Source organism: Hyla sarda, chromosome 10 (assembly GCF_029499605.1).
Source record: "Hyla sarda isolate aHylSar1 chromosome 10, aHylSar1.hap1, whole genome shotgun sequence".
Taxonomy (NCBI): Eukaryota; Metazoa; Chordata; class Amphibia; order Anura; family Hylidae; genus Hyla; species Hyla sarda.
The window spans coordinates 47,540,172-47,564,056 of NC_079198.1; the positions used below are offsets into that span (position 1 = coordinate 47,540,172).

Below are 23,885 nucleotides of genomic sequence, written 5' to 3' on the forward strand. Positions count from 1 at the left end.
ACCCCTATGTCCACCCCTATGCAATCCCTAATTTAGGCCTCAAATGCGCATGGCACTCTCACTTTGGAGCCCTGTCGTATTTCAAGGCAACAGTTTAGGGCCACATATGGGGTATCGCCGTACTCGGGAGAAATTGGGCTTCAAATTTTGTGGGGTATTTTTTGCTATTACCCTTTCTAAAAATGTTAAATTTTTGGGAAAACAAGCATTTTAGGTAAAAAAAAAAATTTTTTTTTTTACATATACAAAAGTCATAAAACACCTGTGGGGTATAAAGGTTCACTTAACCCCTTGTTATGTTCCCCGAGGGGTCTAGTTTCCAAAATGGTATGCCATGTGTTTTTTTTTGCTGTCCTGGCACCATAGGGGCTTCCTAAATGCGGCATGCCCCCAGAGCAAAATTTGCTTTCAAAAAGCCAAACGTGACTCCTTCTCTTCTGAGACCTGTAGTGCGCCAGCAGAGCACTTTTCACCCCCATATGGGATGTTTTCTGAATCGGGAGAAATTGGGCTTCAAATTTTGGGGGGTGTTTTCTGCTATTACCCTTTTTAAAAATGTAAAAATTTTGGGAAACAAAGCATTTTAGGTAAAAAAATATAAAAAATGTTCACATATGCAAAAGTCGTGAAACACCTGTGGGGTATTAAGGTTCACTTTACCCCTTGTTACGTTCCCTGAGGAGTCTAGTTTCCAAAATGGTATGCCATGTGTGTTTTTTTGCTGTTCTGGCACCATAGGGGCTTCCTAAAGGTGACATGCCCCCCAAAAACCATTTGACGCTCCTTCCCTTCTGAGCCCTCTACTGCGCCCGCTGAACAATTAACATAGACATATGAGGTATGTGCTTACTCGAGAGAAATTGGGTTTCAAATACAAGTAAAAATTTTCTCCTTTTTACCCCTTTCAAAAATTCAAAAATTGGGTCTACAAGAAAATGCGAGTGTAAAAAATGAAGATTTTGAATTTTCTCCTTCACTTTGCTGCTATTCCTGTGAAACACCTAAAGGGTTAATACACTTACTGAATGTCATTTTGAATACTTTGGGGGGTGTAGTTTTTATAATGGGGTCTTTTATGGGGCATTTCTAATATGAAGGCCCTTCAAATCCACTTCAAACGTGAACTGGTCCATGAAAAATAGCGAGTTTGAAAATTTTGTGAAAAATGTCAAAATTGCTGCTGAACTTTGAAGCCCTCTGGTGTCTTCCAAAAGTAAAAACTCATAAATTTTATGATGCAAACATAAAGTAGACATATTGTATATGTGAACCCAAAAAAAATATATTTTGAATATCCATTTTCCTTACAAGCAGAGAGCTTCAAAGTTAGAAAAATGCTAAATTTTCATTTTTTTCATCAAATTTGGTGATTTTTCACCAAGAAAGGATGCAAGTTACCATAAAATTTTACCACTAAGTTAAAGTAGAATATGTCACGAAAAAACAATCTCGGAATCAGAATGATAACTAAAAGCATTCCAGAGTTATTAATGTTTAAAGTGACAGTGGTCAGAATTGCAAAAAACGGTCCGGTCCTTAAGGTGAAAAAGGGCTCGGTCCTTAAGGGGTTAAATGTCGACGTATAGTTTGCGCTGACACTGATGCTCCCTGAGCCTGAAGGACAGCTTGAATATCTTTGGAACTTGATTGGGGCTGCTTATCCACCATCCAGACTATCCGGCGTTGACACCTTTCTCAATTTTTCTCTTCCATCCATGCCCAGGGAGATTACCCACAGTGCCATGGGTTGCAAACTTATTGATAATGTTGCACACTGTGGACAAAGGCAAATCTAGATCTCTGGAGATGGACTGGTATCCTTGAGATTGTTGATATTTTTCCACAATTTTGGTTGTCAAGTCCTCAGACAGTTCTCTTCTCCTCTTTCCGTGTTGCCCATGCTTAGTGTGGCACACACAGACACACACTACAAAGACTAAGTGAACTTCTCACATTTTTATTTGCTTTCAGGTGTGATTTTTATATTGCCCACATCTGTTACTTGCCCCAGGTGAGTTTAAAGGAGCATCACATGCTTGAAATAATCTTATTTTCCACAATTTTGGAAGGGTGCCAATAATTTTGTCTAGTCCATTTTTGGAGTTTGGTCTGACAGTGTCCAATTAGTTTTTTTTCCTCCCTTTTTTGGTTTCGTTCCAATACACACAAAGGGAATAAACATGTGTATAGCAAAACATGTGTTACTGCAATCTTTTTCTGTGAGAAATACTTAATTTTCTAGAAAAATTTCAGGTGTGCCAACATTTACGGCCATGACTGTATTACAAAACTACATCCTTAGCGTTAACGTAATCTCATCAAAAAGAACTTTATTTCTGAGGAAACAGTAAGACACAGATGTGAATTGTTTCAATTAGGTTTGTCTACAATTTATTGGGCCTTAATTTTAATAATTTTTGGTAATTTTCAGAATTTTTTATTGTACATAATATTTTATGATCATAATTCAGTTATTAACACAACATGTATAAGTTACCACACTATGACAATGTTGTATTTTACTTGTTTTTATGTTAATACCCTTAGATTCTTGTGCACATTTTTCCCAAACAAGTTCTGACATCCCCAGGGGGCAGAGACGCTATGAGATTTCCTGATAAAATATTAACAGAAGATTTATACTTTGATAACAGGTGCATTGGACATTCCTTTAATAGATTAACAAAATAATCCACAAAAGAAAAACCATGTCAAATTAGATAAACTCAGCCATGCGTATTGCAGAAGAAATTGTCATGTATTGAAACGTGCACAAATTAGCTGTTTTGAAAAGTTTAACCAAGTTTCTTTCATTCTTCACTTTAAGGTAAGGTACATCTTCATAACCAATTTTTATTGCTCCAGTGTAAGTAATAACAAATATAGTAACTTTGTGAATGGTTGAAAAAGTCCTAAATTCTACAGCTCCTATGCAGACCTAGGTCTCTTCATAACAACAGACTACAGACAATGTTTAGTCTGATCCTATAAATCCGTATTTATCGGCGTATAACACGCACTTTTTAGGCTAAAATTTTTAGCCTAAAGTCTGTGTGCGTGTTATACGCCGATACACCCCCAGGAAAGGCAGGGGGAGAGAGGCCGTCGCTGCCCGCTTCTCTCCCCCTGCCTTTCCTGGTGTCTAGAGCGCTGCTGTCGGCCCTTCTCACCCCCTGGTTATCGGCGCCGCTGCCCGTTCTGTCCCCCTGACTATCGGTGCCGGCGCCCCATTGCCGGCGCCGATAGCCAGGGAGAGAGAAGCGGCGCCGACAGCCAGGGGGAGAGAAGGGGCAGCGGCACCCATTGCCGGCGCCGCTGCCCCGTTGCCTCCCCCCATCCCCGGTGGCATAATTACCTGAGTCGGGTCCGCGCTGCTCCAGGCCTCCGGCGTGCGTCCCCGGCGCCGTTGCTATGCACTGAACGGCGCGGCGCATGACGTCAGAGCGCCGCGCATAGCAACAACGCTGGGAACGCACGACGGAGGCCTGGAGCAGCGCGGACCCGACTCAGGTAATTATGCCACCGGGGATGGGGGGGAGGCAACGGGGCAGCGGCGCCGGCAATGGGTGCCGCTGCCCCTTCTCTCCCCCTGGCTGTTGGCGCCGCTTCTCTCCCCCTGGCTATCGGCGCCGGTATCGATAGTCAGGGGGACAGAACGGGCAGCGGCGCCGATAACCAGGGGGTGAAAGGGGCCGACAGCAGCGCTCTAGACCCCAGGAAAGGCAGGGGGAGAGAAGCGGGCAGCGACGGCCTCTCTCCCTCTGCCTTTCCTGGGGGTATATCGGGGTATACACGCGCACACACGCACCCTCATTTTACCATGGATATTTGGGTAAAAAACTTTTTTTACCCAAATATCCTTGGTAAAATGAGGGTGCGTGTTATAGGCCGGTGCGTGGTATACCCCGATAAATACGGTATACTCCATTTCAATATCAGCATAGAATAATTTTTCTGTTTCCAACTTCTTGATGAAAAATCTGCTACACATGAATCGCAGCTGCTGAGACTTTTGGACTTTGCATAAAAAATTATAATTATTTTAATATTCCACAGCACTGAACAATCCTGGTCATTACTCAAATTTATGTCCTTATTATAGCTAAAAATTTTATTCAAAATTAACCTATTAGTATGCTTTTTGGAGTGTGGGAGGGAAGAACATACAAACACAGGAAGAACATACAAACTCCTCGCATATGTTGTCCTTGGTTGGATTTGAACCTAGGACCCCAGCAATGCAAGGCAACAAACCTTACCACTAAACTACCATGATGCCCTTTCCCCACCCCTCAAAATAAAAAATATTTGTTAAATCTGAACATGGCCTAAGCTACATACCTGTGGATGTATGTGAGACCCCCTCAGATCAATGTGGTAAATTTTGTGAGATCATGTTTTGATTTCTGGGTAAATCCACATGTGGCAGATATGCTATTGATTGTCTGCATGCTTCTCTACACTAAATTAGCAAATTTATATAGAAATCCCCTACATATGATGCAGAAAATACCCACAGATAATCCATACAATAAGATGTTAAATTCACAGCATGCGCAGATTTTCCTTCCTGTCCTAAAGGATGTGTGAGCGTGGTCAGCATCTCTGGCCATGTGGATGTACGCTTTAGGGGAGATTCATCAAAACCTGTCGAGAGGAAAAGTTGCTATGTTCCCTATAGCAACCAGATCGCTTCTTTCATTTTTCAGAGGCCTTGTTAAAAATGAAAGACGCAATCTGACTGGTTGCTATGGGCAACTCAGCAACTTTTCCTCTGGACAGGTTTTGATAAATCTCCCCCTTCATGTACAATTATAGCACCATACATAGTGTAATAGACTGTAATGCAGACATTGGTTTTGACCTCATAGGCTGGGTTCACACTAGCCTTCTAAAAGGGCATATTTTTAAGTCTGTATTATGCACACAAGTCTTGCACTGATTGCGAGTCTTATGACCCGAACTGGCAGCTGTCAGTTTTGGTCTTCAGACCTGCAGTCAGGGCAGGACTTGCAGCTGTAATCTGGATGTAAAACTCTGTCTGCATCTGGCTAGCGTGCACACAACCTAACTGGATTTTGCCTCAGTTATCAGAATGCTAGATTTACCTCATGTTGGGTGCTCTCTGTACTGCTGTTTTCCTCTTTTTGTGTCTCTTCTTCATGAAGTTCTTGTTGTGCTTTATTCTGATTCCCACTGTTTTCCTGACTGCGATACTTCGCACTGTCCCAGGATGACCTTCTTGTATCCAAGGGTACGGGGTCCTCTTGTTTAGTACCGATAGACGGGAAAGCCCGTAGTTCCTCTAGCCTTATGGGGCTGCTTGATTCATCTGTTTTACTGTACTCTGCACATAAATTCAGAATAGTTTCCAATCTCTGCCGCTCCTGTGAAAAGGAAAAATAGTACTAAATAAAACTACCAATATATATTACAGGGACTTTAATACTACATCTGATAATCCATCACAGAACTTCAATAGTTCATTAAAAAATTGCAGAAGATTAAGCAGAGCTAAACTATTAGACAATTTCCATAAATCAATCAAGTGAAAGTTTTCTCTTGCATAATGTTTCTATGAATCTCTGATAATACAGAATCTAACAGGTCAAATGAGTTGCAAGTTTACCATACTGCCTTACTAGCCCATCTGCAACACTAGAATTTGCTTAAGGATTAATTTCCATTAAATTCAATCTGCATTAAATCCACATTTAAAAATCCCTCAATGTAAATTGATCAGATAGGCCAATTCTGTATGCTTAAAAGGGGTATTGCAGGCAAAAACTTTTTTTTTATATCGACTAGCTCCGGAAAGTTAAACAGATTTGTAAATTACTTCTATTAAAAAATCTTAATCCTTCCAATAGTCATTAGCTTCTGAAGTTGAGTTGCTGTTTTCTGTCTAACTGCTTTCTGATGACTCACGTCCCGGGAGCTGTCCAGCTCCTATGGGGATTTTCTCCCATCATTCAAGGGATATTCTCCCATCATGCACAGCTCCCGTGACGTGACATCATCATTGAGCAGTTAGACAGAAAACTTCAGAAAATAATAACTATTGGAAGGATTAAGATTTTTTTAATATAAGTAATTTACAAATCAGTTTAACCCTTTAACGACGCAGGACGTATATTTACGTCCTGCGCCGGCTCCCGCGATATGAAGCGGGGTCGCACTGCGACCCCGCATCACATCGCGTCGGTCCCGGCGCTCATCAACGGCCGGGACCCGTGGCTAATATCACACATCGCCGATCGCGGCGATGCACGGTATTAACCCTTTAGAAGCGGCGGTCAAAGCTGACCGCCGCTTCTAAAGCGAAAGGAAAAGTATCCCGGCTAGTCAGTCGGGCTGTTCGGGACCGCCGCGGTGAAATCGCGGCATCCCGAACAGCTTGCAGGACACCGGGAGGGCCCTTACCTGCCTCCTCGGTGTCCGATCGACAAATGACTGCTCCGTGCCTGAGATCCAGGCAGGAGCAGTCAAGCGCCGATAACACTGATCACAGGCGTGTTAATACACGCCTGTGATCAGGATGAGAGATCAGTGTGTGCAGTGTTATAGGTCCCTATGGGACCTAAAACACTGCAAAAAAAAAAAAAGTAAAAAAAAAGTGTTAATAAAGGTCATTTAAACCCCTTCCCTAATAAAAGTTTGAATCACCCCCCTTTTCCCATAAAAAAAATAAAACAGTGTAAATAAAAATAAACATATGTGGTATCACCACGTGCGTAAATGTCCGAACTATAAAAATATATCATTAATTAAACCGCACGGTCAATGGCGTACGTGCAAAAAAATTCCAAAGTCCAAAAAAGCTTATTTTGGTCACTTTTTATACCATTAAAAAATGAATAAAAAGTGATCAAAAAGTCCGATCAAAAAAAAATTGTACCGATAAAAACTTCAGCAAAAAATGAGCCCTCATACCGCCCTGTACGTGGAAAAATAAAAAAGTGATAGGGGTCAGAAGAGGACATTTTTAAACGTATAAATTTTCCTGCATGTAGTTATGATTTTTTCCAGAAGTACGACAAAATCAAACCTATATAAGTAGGGTATCATTTTAACCGTATGGACCTACAGAATAATGATAAGGTGTCATTTTTACCGAAATATGCACTGCGTAGAAACGGAAGCCCCCAAAAGTTACAAAATGGCGTTTTTTCTTCGATTTTGTCGCACCATGATTTTTTTTTCCGTTTTGTCATGAATTTTTGGGTAAAATGACTGATGTCACTGCAAAGTAGAATTGGTGATGCAAAAAATAAGCCATAATATGGATTTTTAGGTGGAAAATTGAAAGGGTTATGATTTTTAAAAGGTAAGGAGGAAAAAACGAAAGTGCAAAAACGGAAAACCCTGAGTCCTTAAGGGGTTAACTTTCCGGAGCCAGTTGATATATATAAAAAAAGTTTTTGCCTTTAATACCCCTTTAATCTTTCAGCATGGATCTCTCCGTGAAAGAAGAATTTATCAAACATATAGGGGGAGATTTACCAAGGGATTCAGAGCTCTTTTTTAGCTTTGCGACTTTTTATGAAGCTCTGCTCCTCTGTCACCCGCCCGCATCGACCACCAGCCTGCTGGCTGTTGCAACCAAAACTCCCAGCATGTCCTCACTGTAAGGGCAAGCTGGGATTTGTAGTCTTCCAACAGCTAGTGGATGGATGGTAGATGCGGGCGAGTGGCCGGGGAGGAGAGCCAGCTGGCTGGGGAGGAGAGCCGGCTGGTTCAAAGGAATATAAAATCACGCCACTTGTCAGGGGTTAATAACTCATTTATGATTAATTATTAATTATGGTCAACAAAAATATGAAAAATATTATGACCATTATTATGAATTGCCAAAAATACATAAGCAATACTTTAGCCCTATTTTGGGTCTTCTGAGAATGGAGACAACATGGAGGACATATTGCCATGTTCTATTAAACATAGTGATTCATATTTGGGGCCTACGATAAGTATGACACACTGTAATTTCATACTTCCCAAAATATGACATTACAGTGCCATAGTTACAAATTCCTGTGAGCTGGCCGGCTCCACTCCCCGGCCACCCACCTGGGAGTTGTAGTTGCAGGAGGGTGGCTCCAGCTGTTGCTAAACTACAACTCCCATGATGGGAGTTGTAGTTTAGGAACAGCGAGACTCCCCCTGGAGCTTAACTGGAGGCTTGCGGTTGTTAAATTACAACTTCCATCATTCACAGACAGTCTTTTAAATGATGTGGGAATAGTTTACCAACAGTTGGAGGCTAACTGTTTGGAAACCCTGCTTTATGAGCATTCTCCCCAGGGTAGAGCGCCATAAATGTACTAACCAATTTTTTGTGGGTTTTGTTCTTCTCATTTCCGATCCGTGTATTCTGTGGACTAATTCGGATTCGGTGGACTACGTAGAGGACCTACATTTTTTGTTTACTATTACTAAAATGGTTAACTAAGGGCTTGTGGCGGTGTGTTTTTCTTATAGACTGAGTCCATTACTAAGCCGGGGCTTAGCATTAGCCTCAATTACAGCTAGCGCTAACCCCCAATTATCGCCATGATACCCACCACCACAGGGGTGACGGAAAGAGCCGGTACCAACAGGCCCAAAGCTTCAGCCCTTTTTTGCAATTATGACCACTGTCACTTTATGCATTAATAACTCAGATGCTTTTACCTTTTATTCTGATTCAGAGATAGTTTTTTCATGACATATTCAACGTTAAAATACTGGTAAATTTTTGTCATTTCTTGCATCCTTTCTTGGTGAAAAATCCCCAATTTTCATGAAAATTTTGAAAATTTAGCATTTTTCTAACTTTGAAACTTCCTGCTTGTAAGGAAAATGGACATTTCAAATAAACTATATAGAAATTCACAATTACAATATGTCTACTTTATGTTGGCATCATAAAGTTGACATTTTTTTTTTACTTTTTGAAGACATTAGAGGGCTTTAAAGTATAGAAGCAATTTTCTAAATTTTCCAGAAAAATTCTAAATCTCAATTTTTTACACTCGCATGTTCTTTTAGAGCCATTTGTAACCCCTTAAGGACTGAGCCCTTTTTCACCTTAAAAACTGAGCCTGTTTTTGCGATTCTGACCACTGTCACTTTATGCATTAATAACTCTGGGATGCTTTTACCAATTATTCTGATTCCGAGATCGTTTTTTGTGACATATTCTACTTTAACACAGTGGTAAATTTTCGTTGTTACTTGCATCCTTTCTTGGTGAAAAATCCAAAAATTTCATGAAAATTTTGAATTTTTCTAACTTTGAAACTCTCTGCTTGTAAGAAAAATGGATATTCCAAATAAATTATATATTGATTCACATATACAATATGTCTACTTTATATTTGCATCATAAAGTTGACATGTTTTTACTTTTGGAAGACATCAGAGGGCTTCAAAGTTCAGCAGTAATTTTCCAATTTTTCACAAAATTTTCTAAATCGGACTTTTTCAGGGACCAGTTCAGTTTTGAAGTGGATTTGAGGGGTCTTCATATTAGAAATACCCCATAAATGACCCCATTATAAAAACTGCACCCCCCAAGTATTCAAAATGACATTCAGAAAGTGTGTTAACCCTTTAGGTGTTTCACAGGAATAGCAGCAAGATAAAGAAGAAAATTATTTATTTTTTTTACACTCGCATGTTCTTGTAGACCCAGTTTTTGAAATTTTACAAGGGGTAAAAGGAGAAAAAGCCGCCCAAAATTTGTAACCCAAGGAAATACCTCATATGCGTATGTCAAGTGCTCTGTGGGTGCACTAGAGTCCTCAGAAGGGAAGGAGCAACAATGGGAGTTTTTCTGAAATGTCTTTTTGAGGACATGTCACATTTAGGAAAACCCTTATGGTGCCAGAACAGCAAAAAAAAAAACACAACATGGCATACCATTTTGGAAACTACACCCCTTAAGGAACGTGACAAGGGGTCCGCTGAGCCTTAACACCCCACAGGTGTTTGACGACTTTTCGTTAAAGTTGGATGTGTAAATTACTTTAGTTTTTTCACTAAAATGCTGGTTTCCCCCAACTTTTACATTTTACAAAAAGTGTTAAAGGAGAAAATGCCCCCCAAAATTTGTGACCCCATCTCTTCTGAGTATGGAAATACCCCATGTGTGGACGTTAAGTGCACTGCGGGCGCACTACAATGCTCAGAAGAGAAGAAGTCACATTTGGCTTTTGGAAAGCAAATTTTGCTGAAATGGTTTTTGGGGGGATGTCGCATTTAGGAAGCCCCTATGGTGCCAGAACAGCAAAAAAAATAAAAAAATAAAAATAAATAAAAAACACATGGCATACTATTTTGGAAACTACACCCCTCAAGGAACATAACAAGGGGTACAGAGAGCCTGAACACCCCACAGGTGCTGAGAACAAATTGCCGCTAAAGTTGGACGTGAAAATGAAAAATTAGATATTTTTCACTAAAATGCTGGTTTTACACCAAATTTTTCATTTTCACAAGGGGTAATTGGAGAAAAAGCCTCCCAAAATGTGTAACCCCATTTCTTCTGAGTATGGAAATACCCCATATATGGATGTAAACTGTTCTGCGGGTGAACTACAATGCTCAGAAGAGAAGGAGCGCCATCGAGCTTTCGGTGAGAGAATTTGGTTGGAATGAAAGTGAGAGGCCATGTGCGTTTACAAAGCCCCCCTGTGGTGCCAGAACAGTGGACCCCCCACATGTGACCCTATTTTGGAAACTACACCCCTCACAGAATTGAATAAGGGGTGCAGTGAACATTTACAACCCACTGGTGTTTGACAAATCTTTGTTACAGTGGGCTGTGCAAATGAAAAATAATTTTTTTTTCATTTTCACGGACCACTGTTCCAAAAATCGGTCAGAAACCTGTGGGGTGTAAATGCTCACTGTATGCCTTATTACATTACGTGAGGGGTGAAGTTTCCAAAATGGGGTCACATGTGGGGGGGGGGTCCACTATTCTGGCACTATGGGGGCTTTGTAAACACACATGGCCTTCAATTTCAGACACATTCTCTCTCCAGAAGCCCAATGGCGCTTCTTCTCTTCTGAGCATTGTAGTTCGCCCGCAGAACAATTTACATCCACTTATGGGGTATGTTCTTACTGAGAGGAAATGGGGCTACACATTTTGGGGGGCTTTTTTCTTATTCTCCCTTGTGAAAATGAAAAATGTAGGGTAACACCAGCATTTTAGTGAAAAAAATTTTTTTTTTTCATTTTCACATCCAACTTTAACGAAAATTTGTCAGACACCTGTGGGGTGTTAATGCTCACTATATCCCTTGTTACATTCCCTGAGGGGTGTAGTTTACAAAATGGGGTCACATCTGGGTATTCATTGTTTTGCAAGAACAACTAGAAGGTGAAGGTACTCTACCACAGAATCTGACCGAGAATTTAGCCAAGGAGTGATATCCTCTCAACACTCCGGGTAATCTTACAGTATAAAAAAACAACAACGGTTTGGCTTCTTCTCAAGGACTAGATATACTAGAAATAAATAAAATAAAATAGAATAATGTGGGTGCAGTATTAATGTGGTCAGTAGGAGTACAGATGGCTGGGAGGAGAATGGTGCAGGGATGGAGGTCTGTTTTTAGTAATATGTGTTTGGTTAGAGAAATAGTGTAAGTCTAATGCTAAGATGGAATCGGGGTGCAACTAAGTTGATGAAAAACTGGATATATTGTTAAGATATGTGATATAGATCTGATGTTAGAGATGCGGTGTAAGTCTGTTAATGTAGTAGGAGCAAAGTGTAACTATGTAAATGAAAATGTGGTGTATATAACTGTAACAAATGAATCAATCAGTATCTATGTCCAAGGTACAAAAATAGTTTGACTAAACTATTTTTGTACCTGGGACATAGATACTGATTGATTCATTTGTTACAGTTATATACACCACATTTTCATTTACATAGTTACACTTTGCTCCCACTACATTTATGTCAGAACCGCTATAAAATCAGGCATCCCTGTGCAAATCACCAATTTAGACCTCAAATGTACATGGCACGCTCTCACTACTGAGCGTTGTTGTGGGCCTGCAGAGCATTTTAAGCCCACATATGGGGTAGTTCTGTACTCAGGAGAAATTGCGTTACAAATTTTGGGGGTCTTTTTTTTCCTTTTACTGCTTGTGAAAATTAAAAGTACGGGGCAACACCAGCATGTTAGTGTAACATTTTTTTATTTTTTTACACTAACAAGCTGGTGTAGCCCCCAACTTTTCCTTTTCATAAGGGGTAAAAGGAGAAAAAGCCCCCCAAAGTTTGTAGTGCAATTTCTCCCGAGTACGGAAATACCCCATATGTGGCCCTAAACTGTTTCCTTAAAATATGACAGGGCTCCGAAGTGAGAGAGCGCCATGCGCATTTGAGGACTAAATTAGGGATTGCATAGGGGTGGACATAGGGGTATTTTATGCCAGTGATTCCCAAACAGAGTGCCTCCAGCTGTTGCTAAATTCTTCACTAACATGCTGGTGTAGACCCCAGCTGTTGCTAAATTTTTCACTAACATGCTGGTGTAGACCCCAACTTTACCTTTTCACAAGGGGTAAAAGGAGAAAAAGCCCCCCAAAATTTGTAACGCAATTTCTCCCGAGTACGGAGATACCCCTTATGTGGCCCTAAACTGTTTCCTTGAAAAAAGACAGGGCTCCGAAGTGAGAGAGCACCATGCGCATTTGAGGACTAAATTGGCGATTTAACCTGTTCAGGACACCGGGCGTATGCATACGCCCTGCATCCCAAGTCCTTAAGGACGTGGGGCATATGCATACGCCCGTGGGAATTCCGGTCCCCGCCGCTAGCCGGTTGGGGACCGAACCGGAATGCCTGCTGAAATCATTCACCAGGCACCCCGGCACATCGTCCAAGGGGGTCCTGAGACCCTCCCCCATGTCGGCGATCACAGAAAATCACATGTCAATTCAGACAATGTGATTTTCTGCTATTCCGGGCTGATCGGGTCTCTGATGACCCGATCACCCAGAAAATAGCGATGATGGGAGCAGTCAGGGACAGCCCCGATCATCCTGAGGGCTAGGAGTGAGGTCGCAGTGCTGCGATCTCCTCCTATCCCCTGCCATTGGTCAGAACTGATTCTGACCAATGGCAGAGCAGGACAGTGGGTTGCCATGGCAACCCCCTTTCTGCCCACCTTTGAATGTCGAGGGGAACATGGACAGAAGATGGAGGCCAGTACCTGCAGGAGAAGATGCCTGGGGACCCCCCGATATTTGCTGGAGACTGCTGGATCCTGGCTCAGGTAGGGAAACTACTGTGTGGGGGGGGGGGGATTGAAAGTGAAAGTAAAGTGATCTTTACTGTGGCAACCACTAGGAAGGCCAAACTGCAACTCCCAGCATGCCTTTGGCTGTCTGGGCATGCTGGGAGTTGTAGTTTTGCAACATCTGGAGAGTCACAGTTTGGAGACCACTCTTACAGTGGTGCCCAAACGGTAGCCCTCCAGATGTTGCCAAACTACAAGTCTCAGCAGGCCTGGATTGCCCAGGCATGCTGGGAGTTGTAGTTCGGTAACATCTGTCCCTTCAGATTTAGCAATTTTCATGACATTTTTGAAAATTGCTGCTCTACTTTGAAGCCCTCTAATTTTTTCAAAAAGCAAAAATATGTCCATTTTATGATGCCAACATAAAGTGGACATATTGTATTTGTGAATAAAAATAAAATTTATTGGGAATATCCATTTTCCTTACAAGTAGAGAGCTTCAAAGTTAGAAAAATGCAACATTTTCAAAATTTTCATGAAATTTGGGGATTTTTCACCAAAAATTATGCAAGTAACGCCGAAAATTTGCCACCAAAATAAAGTAGAACACGTAACGAAAAAACGATCTCAGAATCAGAGTATTCGGTAAAAGCATTTTCGCGTTATTAATTCGTAAAGCGACGGTGGTCAGAATTGCGAAAAAGGGCTCAGTCCTTAAGGTGAAAAAGGGCTGCGTCCTTAAGGGGTTAATCTGCCACAAAAATACAGTGTTTCCCAAACAGGGTGTCTCCAGCTGTTGCAAAACTCCCGGCATGCCTCGGCAGTCAGTGGCTGTCCGGCAATACCGTGAGTTGTTGTTTTTCCACAGCTGGAGGCTCCGTTTTGGTAACACTGCCGTACAATACTTTTTTTTAGTTTTTTATTGGGGGGGGGGGGACTGTGTAAGGGTATGTGTATATGTAGTGTTTTACCCTTTATTATTGATGTCCTGATACCGATACTGGTATCGGTGCCGATACTAGCCATTTGCATGGTATCGGGGACTCGTTTAATGTCCCCGATACCATGCCCGATACCTGGTGCCATTCTGCTGCCCCGTTCTTCTATCCTCCCGTCCGGATCATAGCGTTCCATGGAGGAGCATGTGACACACACGTCACTCCGCCTCCTCCGCTGCGCCCAGCGTAACGCTACACAGGAAGCAGAGTGACGTGTATGTCACATGCTCCTCCATAGGACGACACGATGCGGACCGGAGGACGGGAGAACGGGGCAGTGGAGCAGCAGCACCAGCACCCGACAGAGGAGGTGAGCTGCCTGCAAGGAGGGGGCTGCTACTAATGTCTAAAGGTGGGGGCTGCTGCTGTCTAAAGGGGGGGGACCTGCTGCTGTCTAAAGGGGGGGCCCAGCTGCTGTCTAAACGGGGGGGGGCTGCTGCTGTCTAAAGGGGAGGCCCCTGCTGCTGTCTAAAGGGGGGCCCTGCTGCTGTCTAAATGGGGGGGGGGGCTGCTGCTGTCTAAACGGGGGGGGGCTGCTGCTGTCTAAACGGGGGGGGGGGCTGCTGCTGTCTAAACGGGGGGGCCTGCTGCTGTCTAAATGGGGGGGGCTGCTGCTGTCTAAACAGGGGGGCCCTGCTGCTGTCTAAAGGGGGGCCTGCTGCTGTCTAAAGGGGGGCCTGCTGCTGTCTAAACGGGGGGGGGGGCTGCTGCTGTCTAAACGGGGGGGCTGCTGCTGTCTAAAGGGGGGACCCTGCTGCTGTCTAAAGGGGGGGGCTGATGCAGTCTAAAGGGGGGCTGCTGCTGTTTAAATGGGAGCCCACTGTCTAAAGGGGGGGCTGTGGTCTACAGGGGGGGCTGCTACTAATGACTGCCAGGGGGCTGCTGCTAATGTCTGCAAGGGGATACTCCCTACTATTAAAGGCAATCTTACAGCAGAGTCACCTGCACTAACTTGAATTTATAGGTATATAGTGCAGGAGACCCGGTTTCTACCGCTGCTCACCATGTGGTCATCGGTTTCACCGCCAATGCAAATTCCCTGTTCTGCCCAATGGAGAAGAGAGAAATCTTGGCTCATACTACAGCAGCCGCCTCCATTGTAGACAACAAGGACCCACATATCATACGGTAAACAGCGCCTGAAACCGCGTCACCCTGGTGTCAGATTCCCTTTAATCCCTTAAGGACTCTTGATGTACGCGTACGTCATGACACCCTGGTACTTAAGGACCCATGACGTACGCGTACGTCATGGAGAATTCCGGTCCCCGCCGGGCGGGGATCGGACCGGGATGCCTGCTGAAATCATTCAGCAGGCATCCCGTGCAAAAGCCCAGGGGGGTCATTAGACCCCCTATGTCGGCGATCACGGCAAATCGCAAGTAAATTCACACTTGCGATTTGCGCGATTCTGGGTCATTATGGGTCTATGGTGACCCGGAATATAAGGGGGATCGCGGTTGTCTAAGACACCCACGATCCCCCTGAAGGCAAAGGAGTGAGGTGGCAGGAGTGCCACCCCTCCTATCCCTGCTATTGGTGGTCTAGACGCGACCACCAATAGCAGATCGGGGGCGGGGGGGGGGGTTAACTTTATTTTTCCCCGTCCTTCCCACCCACAATAGGCGGGGCAGAACAGGGAGCGGAAGGAGACCAGCGCCGAACATCCACTTACCGATCCGGGCGGGCGTCGGAGGCAGCGGGCGACTGAGATCGGCGGGCGGCGATGAGGTGCGGCTGGATCCGACGGAAGCCGGTGAGTTGCCTAGCAACATCTGGAGGGTAAAGTTTGGGACCATTATACAGTGGTCTCTAACTGTAGCCCTCCAGATGTTGCAAAACTACAACTCCCAGCATGCCCAGACAGCTGTTTGGGCATGCTGGAACATGTAGTTTTGCAACAGCTGGAGGGCTACAGTTAGAGACCACTATGCAGTGATCTCTAAACTGTATTCCTCCAGATCTTGCAAAACTACAACTCCTAGCATGCCCAAACAGCGGCTCAGCATGCTGGGAGTTGTAGTTGCGTACCTCCAGCAACAGCTGGAGGCACACTGGTTGGAAAATACTGAGTTAGGTAACAGAACCTAACTGAAGGTTTTCCAACCAGTGGGCCTCCAGCTGTTGCAAAATTACAACTCCCAGCATGCACGGTCTGTCAGTACATGCTGGGAGTTGTAGTTTTGAAACAGCTGGAGATTTGCCCCCCCAGGTGAACGTACAGGGTACATTCACACGGGCAGGTTTACAGTAAGTTTCCTAGCGGGAAACTCACCATAACACGCCAGTGCAAATGTACCCTAAAAACACTACACTGACACATAATAAAGGGTAAAACACTACATATACATCCCCTTACACTGCCCCCCCCCCCCCAATAAAAATTAAAAACGTATTGTATGGCAGTGTTTCCAAAACAGAGCCTCCAGCTGTTGCAAAAGAACAACTCCCAGCATTTCCGGACAGCCACTGAGTGTCCAGGCATGCTGGGAATTTAGCAACAGCTGGAGGCACTCTGTTTGGGAATCACTGGCATAAAATACCCCTATGTCCACCCCTATGCAATCCCTAATTTAGTCCTCAAATGCGCATGGCGCTCTCTCACTTCGGAGCCCTGTCATATTTCAAGGAAACAGTTTAGGGCCACATATGGGGTATTTCCGTACTCGGGAGAAATTGCACTACAAACTTTAGGGGGCTTTTTCTCCTTTTACCCCTTATGAAAAGGAAAAGTTGGGGGCTACACCAGCTTGTCAGTGTAAAAAAAAAAAAAAAATGTTACACTAACATGCTGGTGTTGCCCCATACTTTTTATTTTCACAAGCGGTAAAAGGAAAAAAAAGACCCTCAAAATTTGTAACACAATTTCTCCTGAATATGGAAATACCCCATATGTGGGCATAAAATGCTCGGCAGGCGCACATCAAGGCTCAGGAGTGAGAGCGCACTATGTACATTTGAGGTCTAAATTGGTGATTTGCACAGGGGTGGCTGATTTTACAGCGGTTCTGACATAAACGCAAAAAAAGAAATACCCACATGTGACCCCATTTTGGAAACTACACCCCTCATGTAATGTAATAAGGGGTACAGTAATCATTTACGCCCCACAGGTGTCTGGCAGTTTTTTGGAACAGTGGTCCGTGAAAATGAAAAATTTAATTTTTCATTTGCACAGCCCACTGTTCCAAAGATCTGTCAAACACCAGTGGGGTGTAAATACTCACTGCACCCCTTTTTAAATTCTGTGAGGGGTGTAGTTTCCAAAATGGGGTCACATGTGGGGGTGTCCACTGTTCTGGCACCAAGTGGGCTCTGTAAACGCACATGGCCCCTTACTTCCATTCCAAACAATTTTTTTCCCCAAAAGCTCAATGGCGCTCCTTCTCTTCTGAGCATTGTAGTGCGCCCGCAGTGCACTTGACGTCCACACATGGGGTATTTCCATACTCAGAAGAGATGGGGTTTCAACTTTTGGGTGGCATTTTGTCCTATTACCCCTTGTAAAGAATTTTTATTTGAGGGTAAAACTAGCATATAAGTGAAAAAAAAAAAAATCATTTACACATCAAACTTTAACGAAAAGTCGGCAAACACCTGTGAGGTGTTAAGGTTCACTGGATCCCTTGTTACGTGCCTTGAGGGGTGTAGTTTCCAAAATAGTATGCCATGTGGGGTAGGTTTTGCTTTTCTTGCACCATAGGGGCTTCCTAAAAGTGACATGCCCCTCAAAAACCATTTCAGAGAAAATCACTCTCCAAAATCCCACTGTCGCTCCTTCCCTTCTGAGCCCTCTACTGCGCCCGCCGAACACTTTACATACACATATGAGGTATTTTCTTACTCGAGAGAAATTGAGTTACACATTTTAGGAAGATTTCCCCCCCCCCCCCCCCACCATTTCTTCTGAGTACGGAAATATCCACGTGTGGACGTCAAGTGCTCTGCTGGCGCACTACAATGCTCAGAAGAGGAGTGTCACTGAGCTTTTGGAGAGAGAATTTGTTTGGAATAGAAGTCGGGGGCCATGTGCGTTTACAAAGCCCCCATGGTGCCAGAACTGTGGAACCCCCCCCCCCCCACATGTGACCCCATTTTGGAACTACCTACTACTAAAAAAAATTTAATAAGGGTGCAGTGAGCATTTACATCCCACTGGCGTTTGACAGGTCTTTGGAACAGTAGGCTGTCCAAATGAAAAATTATATTTTTCATTTTCACGGACCACTGTTCCAAAAATCTGTCAGACACCTGTGGGGCATAAATGCTCACTGTACCCCTTATTACAATATTTGAGGGTTGTAGTTTCCAAAATGAGGTCCCATGGGGGGATTCATTGTTCTGGCACCATGGGGGCTTTGTAAACACACGTGGCCTTCAATTCCGGACAAATTTTCTCTCCAAAAGCCCAATGGCGCTCCTTCGTTTCTGAGCATTGTAGTGCGCCCGCAAAGCACTTTACATCCACATACGGGGTTTATTCTTACCCAGGAGAAATGGGGTTACACCTTTTGGGGGGGCTTTTTTCCTATTTTTCCTTGTGAAAATGAAATATTTACGGTAACACCAGCATTTTTGTGAAAAAATAAATAAAAATGTCTTCATTTTCCCATCCAACTTTAACGAAAATCACCAAACACCTGTTAAGGCTCACTATACCCCTTGTTACATTCCAAGAGGGGTGTAGTTTCCAAAATGGGGTCACATGTGGGTGTCTTTTTTTGCGTTTATGTCGGAACCGCTATAAAAACAGCCACCCCAGCACAAATTACCAATTTAGGCCTTAAATGTACATAGTGCGCTCTAACTCCTGAGTCCTGTTGTGCGCTCGCAGAGCCTTTTACGCCCACATAATGGGTATTTTCGTACTCAGAAGAAATTGCGTTACATCTTGGGGGTCTTTTTTTTCTTTTAGCTCTTGAGAAAATGAAAAGTATGGTGCAACACCAGCATGTTAGTGTAAAAAATATATTTTTTTTACAATAACATGCAAGTGCAAACCTTAACTTTACCTTTTCATAAGGGGTAAAAGTAGAAAAATCCCAACAAAATTTGTTAGGCAATTTCTCCCGAGTACAGAAATAACCCATATGTAGCACTAAATTGTTGCCATGAAATACAACAGGGTTCCGAAGTGAGAGAACGCCATGAGCATTTGAGGCCTAAATTAGGGATTTGCATAGGGACGGACCAGGATGCAAGAATACACTTGCCTCCGATACCAAAATAACCCTAGTCCATGGCTGTCCGGCAATACTGGGAGTTGTTGTTTTGCAATAGCTGGAGGCTCCGTTTTTGGAAACTGTGCCGTACCAAATGTTTTTTTATTTTTAATGGGGGGGGGGGGGGACACTGTGTGTTAGTATATGTAGTGTTTTACTTTTTATTTTGTGTATTTTCTGTACATTCACATTGGGGGGGGGGGGGCAAGCCTCCAGCTGTTGCAAAACTACAACTCCCAGCATGTCCTTTGACTGTTTGTGCATGCTGGGGGTTGTAATTAAGCAACAGCATGCATGGACACACATGCATGGACAGCCAAAGGGCATGCTGGGACTTGTAGTTATGCAACAGCTGGAGGCACACTACTAAAACTCCCAGCATACCCTTTGGCTGCCTGTGCATGATGGGGGTTGTAGTTATGCAACAGCTGGAGGCACAGAAATGTGTCTCCAGCTGTTGCATAACTACAACCCCCATCATGAAAAAACTACCAAAGGGCATGCTGATAGTTGTAGTTGTGCATAACAACAACTCCCAGCATGCCTTTTTGTGCATGCTGTTAGCTGTTGCTAAGCAACAGCAGGAGGCCTGATTCATCGTCCGGTAACAGCCAACGAATCAGGACGATCGTGAGGTGGCACCAGTGCCACCTCACCCCTGCTGCAAGGATGATAGGTGCCATCTCGGACGACACCTATCAAACTTTTTCCAGGTCACCAGGGACCCGATTGACCCAAAACTTCTGCAAATTGCCGATCTGAATTGATCTCGGGAACCCCCCCCCCCCCCCCTCCAAGCGTTGTCACGGGATGCCTGCTGAATGATTTCAGCCGGCATCCCGGTACGGTCCCCGCCCGGCGAGCAGCAGGGACTGGAAATACTCAGGTACAGGTATGCCCCGAGTCCTTAAGGATCAGGGATGTAGGACATATGCATACGCCCTGCGTCCCCAAGAGGATAAAGTCATTTATTTTTGCTTTGGTTTTGCTTATGTGCAATATATTTATTACACTATAGTAGGGGGGTAGATAAAATTGGTGCATGTAAGCAAAAAACACTAAATCAATTCAGAACACCAATTTATAAGATTCCTCCTCTTCTATAATGCTTTACTGTACAAAAAAATCGCAGTTGCGCCAAAAATGTTTGACTTTTTAAAAGTGCTTTCCAAAGGCAAAGTATGTTTTAAAGTAATTTATTTTTGCTTTGGTTTTGCTTATGTGCAACATATTTAGCACACTATCACAGTGATAAATTGGGTGCATGCTGGTGTACCTTTGTGGTGTTTTGAAGGGGTTTGCAACTTAACGTGCAACATTCGCACTTGATACATTTCTTACCACTGCAAAGTGAAAACTGAAATTGACTTTATAAAGGTTGTTTGCACGTTTTTCCTGCAAAAAGTCGCAAGTAAAAATGAATAGGCACATGTGCGACATTTCAAGCACCCACAAAAGTTCTGCAGCAAATCCACAGAATGTCATAAGAAAACTGCATTGCCAAATTCACAAATAACTGTGCAAACTTTCGTGTGCATTTCCAATAAAAAAAAATAGGGGGACATTTATCATTGTTATCTTTGGAAAGTAAGTTTTGAAGTAATTTTTTTTTTGCTTTCATTTTACTTATGTGCTATATTTTTATTACACCATCAAGTAGGGTTGATAAATTTGGCACACATTAGCAAAAAAACAACAAATGATTTAAGAACACCACTTTTTACGATTCCTCCTCTCCTCTGTGACTTTACTGTACAAAAAGACTTTTTCATAAGTGCTCTTTGAAGGCAGTCTAGTAAGCCAGGCTTGGGTTGGCTTAGGTTTGCAACTTCTTGTAGGTGTTAAAAGTTGCTTAGGTAAGGCTGTTTGCTACTTTATGCATACCCACAAAAAGGTGCAAAAAAAAAAAAAAAACAGTGCTTAGGAGCACATGCAACATTTCACGTGCAAGGATAGTGTACTTTTGTATTATTAATTGGTGTAATGAAAGGTGTAATCCCAATTAAAATTTGATGCCTTTGCTAGTATATGCTATAATTTTATTATGAAAGTCTGAACTCCGAGACCCCCAGTGACTATGAGAATTAAAGGAGAAGTATCATGCCCAAAAACTTAAAGGGGGAGATTTATCAAAACCTGTGCAAAGGAAAAGTTGCCCAGTTGCTTATAGCAACCAATCAGATTGGTTCTTTCATTTTGCAGAAGCCTTGTTAAAAATGAAAGAAGTGAGCTGATTGGTTGCTATGGGCAACTTTTCCTCTGGACAGGTTTTCATAATTCTCCCCCAGTAAGTTTTAGATTACGGGAGTCCAACTGCTGGGAACCCGGCTCTCCCTAGAAACAAAGCGTGTCAACCCCTGCACAAAGCGACGGCCGAAAAAAACCCTCAATATCGCTCTTTCAGAGAGCCAAAGAAAGCAGAATGGCTCTCCCATAGAGATATACGGAGGTGGCATGTCAGCCGCCACTTCCTTCAGCGGTCTCCCACGAACTCCCGTACATGAGATCGTGGGGGATCGTAGCAGTGGTTCTGCGGATAAGGGATACGTTTTTGGCAATGATATATCTACTTTAAGGGGATGGAGCACTGTATTCCCCTCAATATTTTTCCTGAATAGTGAAACTCCCACCTGCCTGTTCAGGGAACAGCATTGCAGCTGCATTCAAGTGAAAACTTTTTCTCACAATCTCACAATCTGAGGGGGGGGGGGGTTCCCAGAGATTAGACCCCAATAAATCGCAAAGAGATGGCATATTTTAGCAAAATGACCAATATCATGACACAATAATACAACCTTTACATGTTTCCTTACATTTTGATGTGAGTCCACAGGTAATCTGCAACACTAGAATTTGCTTGTAGACTGAATTTGATTAAGTAAATCTGCATTACTTCCAAGCTCAATCCGTAACATATAAAGACTAACATTTAAAAATCCCTCCATTTCATAATAGTATTCTAGGCTCCTTATTGTTCCCCAGAAATCCGATTTGGTCATACCAGCATTTAAAGAAGCATTTCTGTTTTTTTTTTGCACCCCATAATTAAAGGGGTATTCCAGGAATTTTTTTTATTTGACTATGCTACAGGGCTGTAAAGTTAGTGTAGCTCATAATATAGTGTCTGTACCTGTGTGTGATGGTTTTCTCACAATTCTTCAGTGATTTTCACCCCAATATTTATTTGTAACAGCATACAAAATTACTGTTGTCTCGGATTTTACCCAGCTTGCAATGCGGCCGAGACCTGACTCACTAGTCAGCTGATGACAGGGAGCCTGTCTGCTTCAATGGGTGGAGGGACCGCTTGGTGGGAGAGAGATCAATCTGCAACAAATGCAACAGCTGTAGGCACCCTGATTGAAAACCACAGGTCTTTTGTTTCAATGGGTGGGGTGGCTGATGTGTGGGAGGGAGGAAAATGGAATTGTGGGATTTGTAGTTAAAAATAGGAAAGTCAAACAGGAAATACAAGTTCTCAAAAAGCTAGCCACAGTGTTATGGTAATCTCATGACATAGCCATTTAGCCCCAAGACAAGTGCAGATCCTTCCTAAGCATGTCCATTACTGCCTGCCAGGTACATACTAAAATCACCTTATGGTGGAGAACCCCTTTAACACAAGCTTCCACTATTTCTTTAGTGTCATCCACTTCATACCTCCATACATTCCTCCCCTCAGGACATCAGGTTTCTCACTTTAGTATTTTTCACCTCATCTTCTAAAAATTCTAAAGATTTTAAGCAGTGCACTTTTCACTAAAAATGAAACCTTATCCTTATTGTGTACGATTAAACTGATACCAAACTCATATAGGTTTTATTTTGTTTTACTTTCAAAAAATTATAATGTTTTGTATGAACATTAGCATGTTTAAGAATGTCCTATGTTCCAACCCCTATAACTTTTTTATTTGTCCATATTTGGGGCTCATTTTTTGCTACATGATCTGAAGTTTTTTTTGGTACCCTTTATGTTTTGAAAGGATTTTTTGATTACCGTTCGTACATTTTTTTTAGCCTACACAAAGTGACCAAGAATTCTGGACTATGGTATTTTAAAATGTAAATGCCATTGACCGAGTAGTTTAATTAACGTTATATTTTTATAGCTCGTATATATCACTTAGGTTTACTCTTGTTTCCAGGTTTGTTTGTTTTAAATGGGAAGGGGGGGGGGGGTGATTCAAACTTTTATTAGGGAAGGGGTTCAATCACATTTATTAACTTTTTTTTTATATACTATTTTATAGTCCCCACAGGGGACTATTCCATGCACTCATCAGATTGCATACACTGTTCAATGCTATGCCTTCGCATTGCATTGATCAGTGTCCTGTGCTCAGTTACTCCAGGCTGTTGAGGCTACCTGGAGCATCGAGCCATCGATCGGACGAAGAGGAGGCAGGTAAGGA

The 23,885-nt window shown here is 43.0% G+C and overlaps 1 protein-coding gene across 20 annotated transcripts in view; it reads right to left on the reverse strand.

Moving 5' to 3' along the window:
• The window catches only part of PHLDB1 (pleckstrin homology like domain family B member 1), a 727,524-nt gene that overhangs the window by 378,876 nt on the left and 324,763 nt on the right, over window positions 1-23,885 (reverse strand). For all 20 annotated transcript variants that reach the window (XM_056544025.1, XM_056544036.1, XM_056544037.1 and 17 more), the window contains one exon: window positions 5,109-5,387. In XM_056544025.1, coding sequence (XP_056400000.1) covers window positions 5,109-5,387 — 279 coding nt within the window. The remainder of the gene's footprint in view (window positions 1-5,108; window positions 5,388-23,885) is intronic.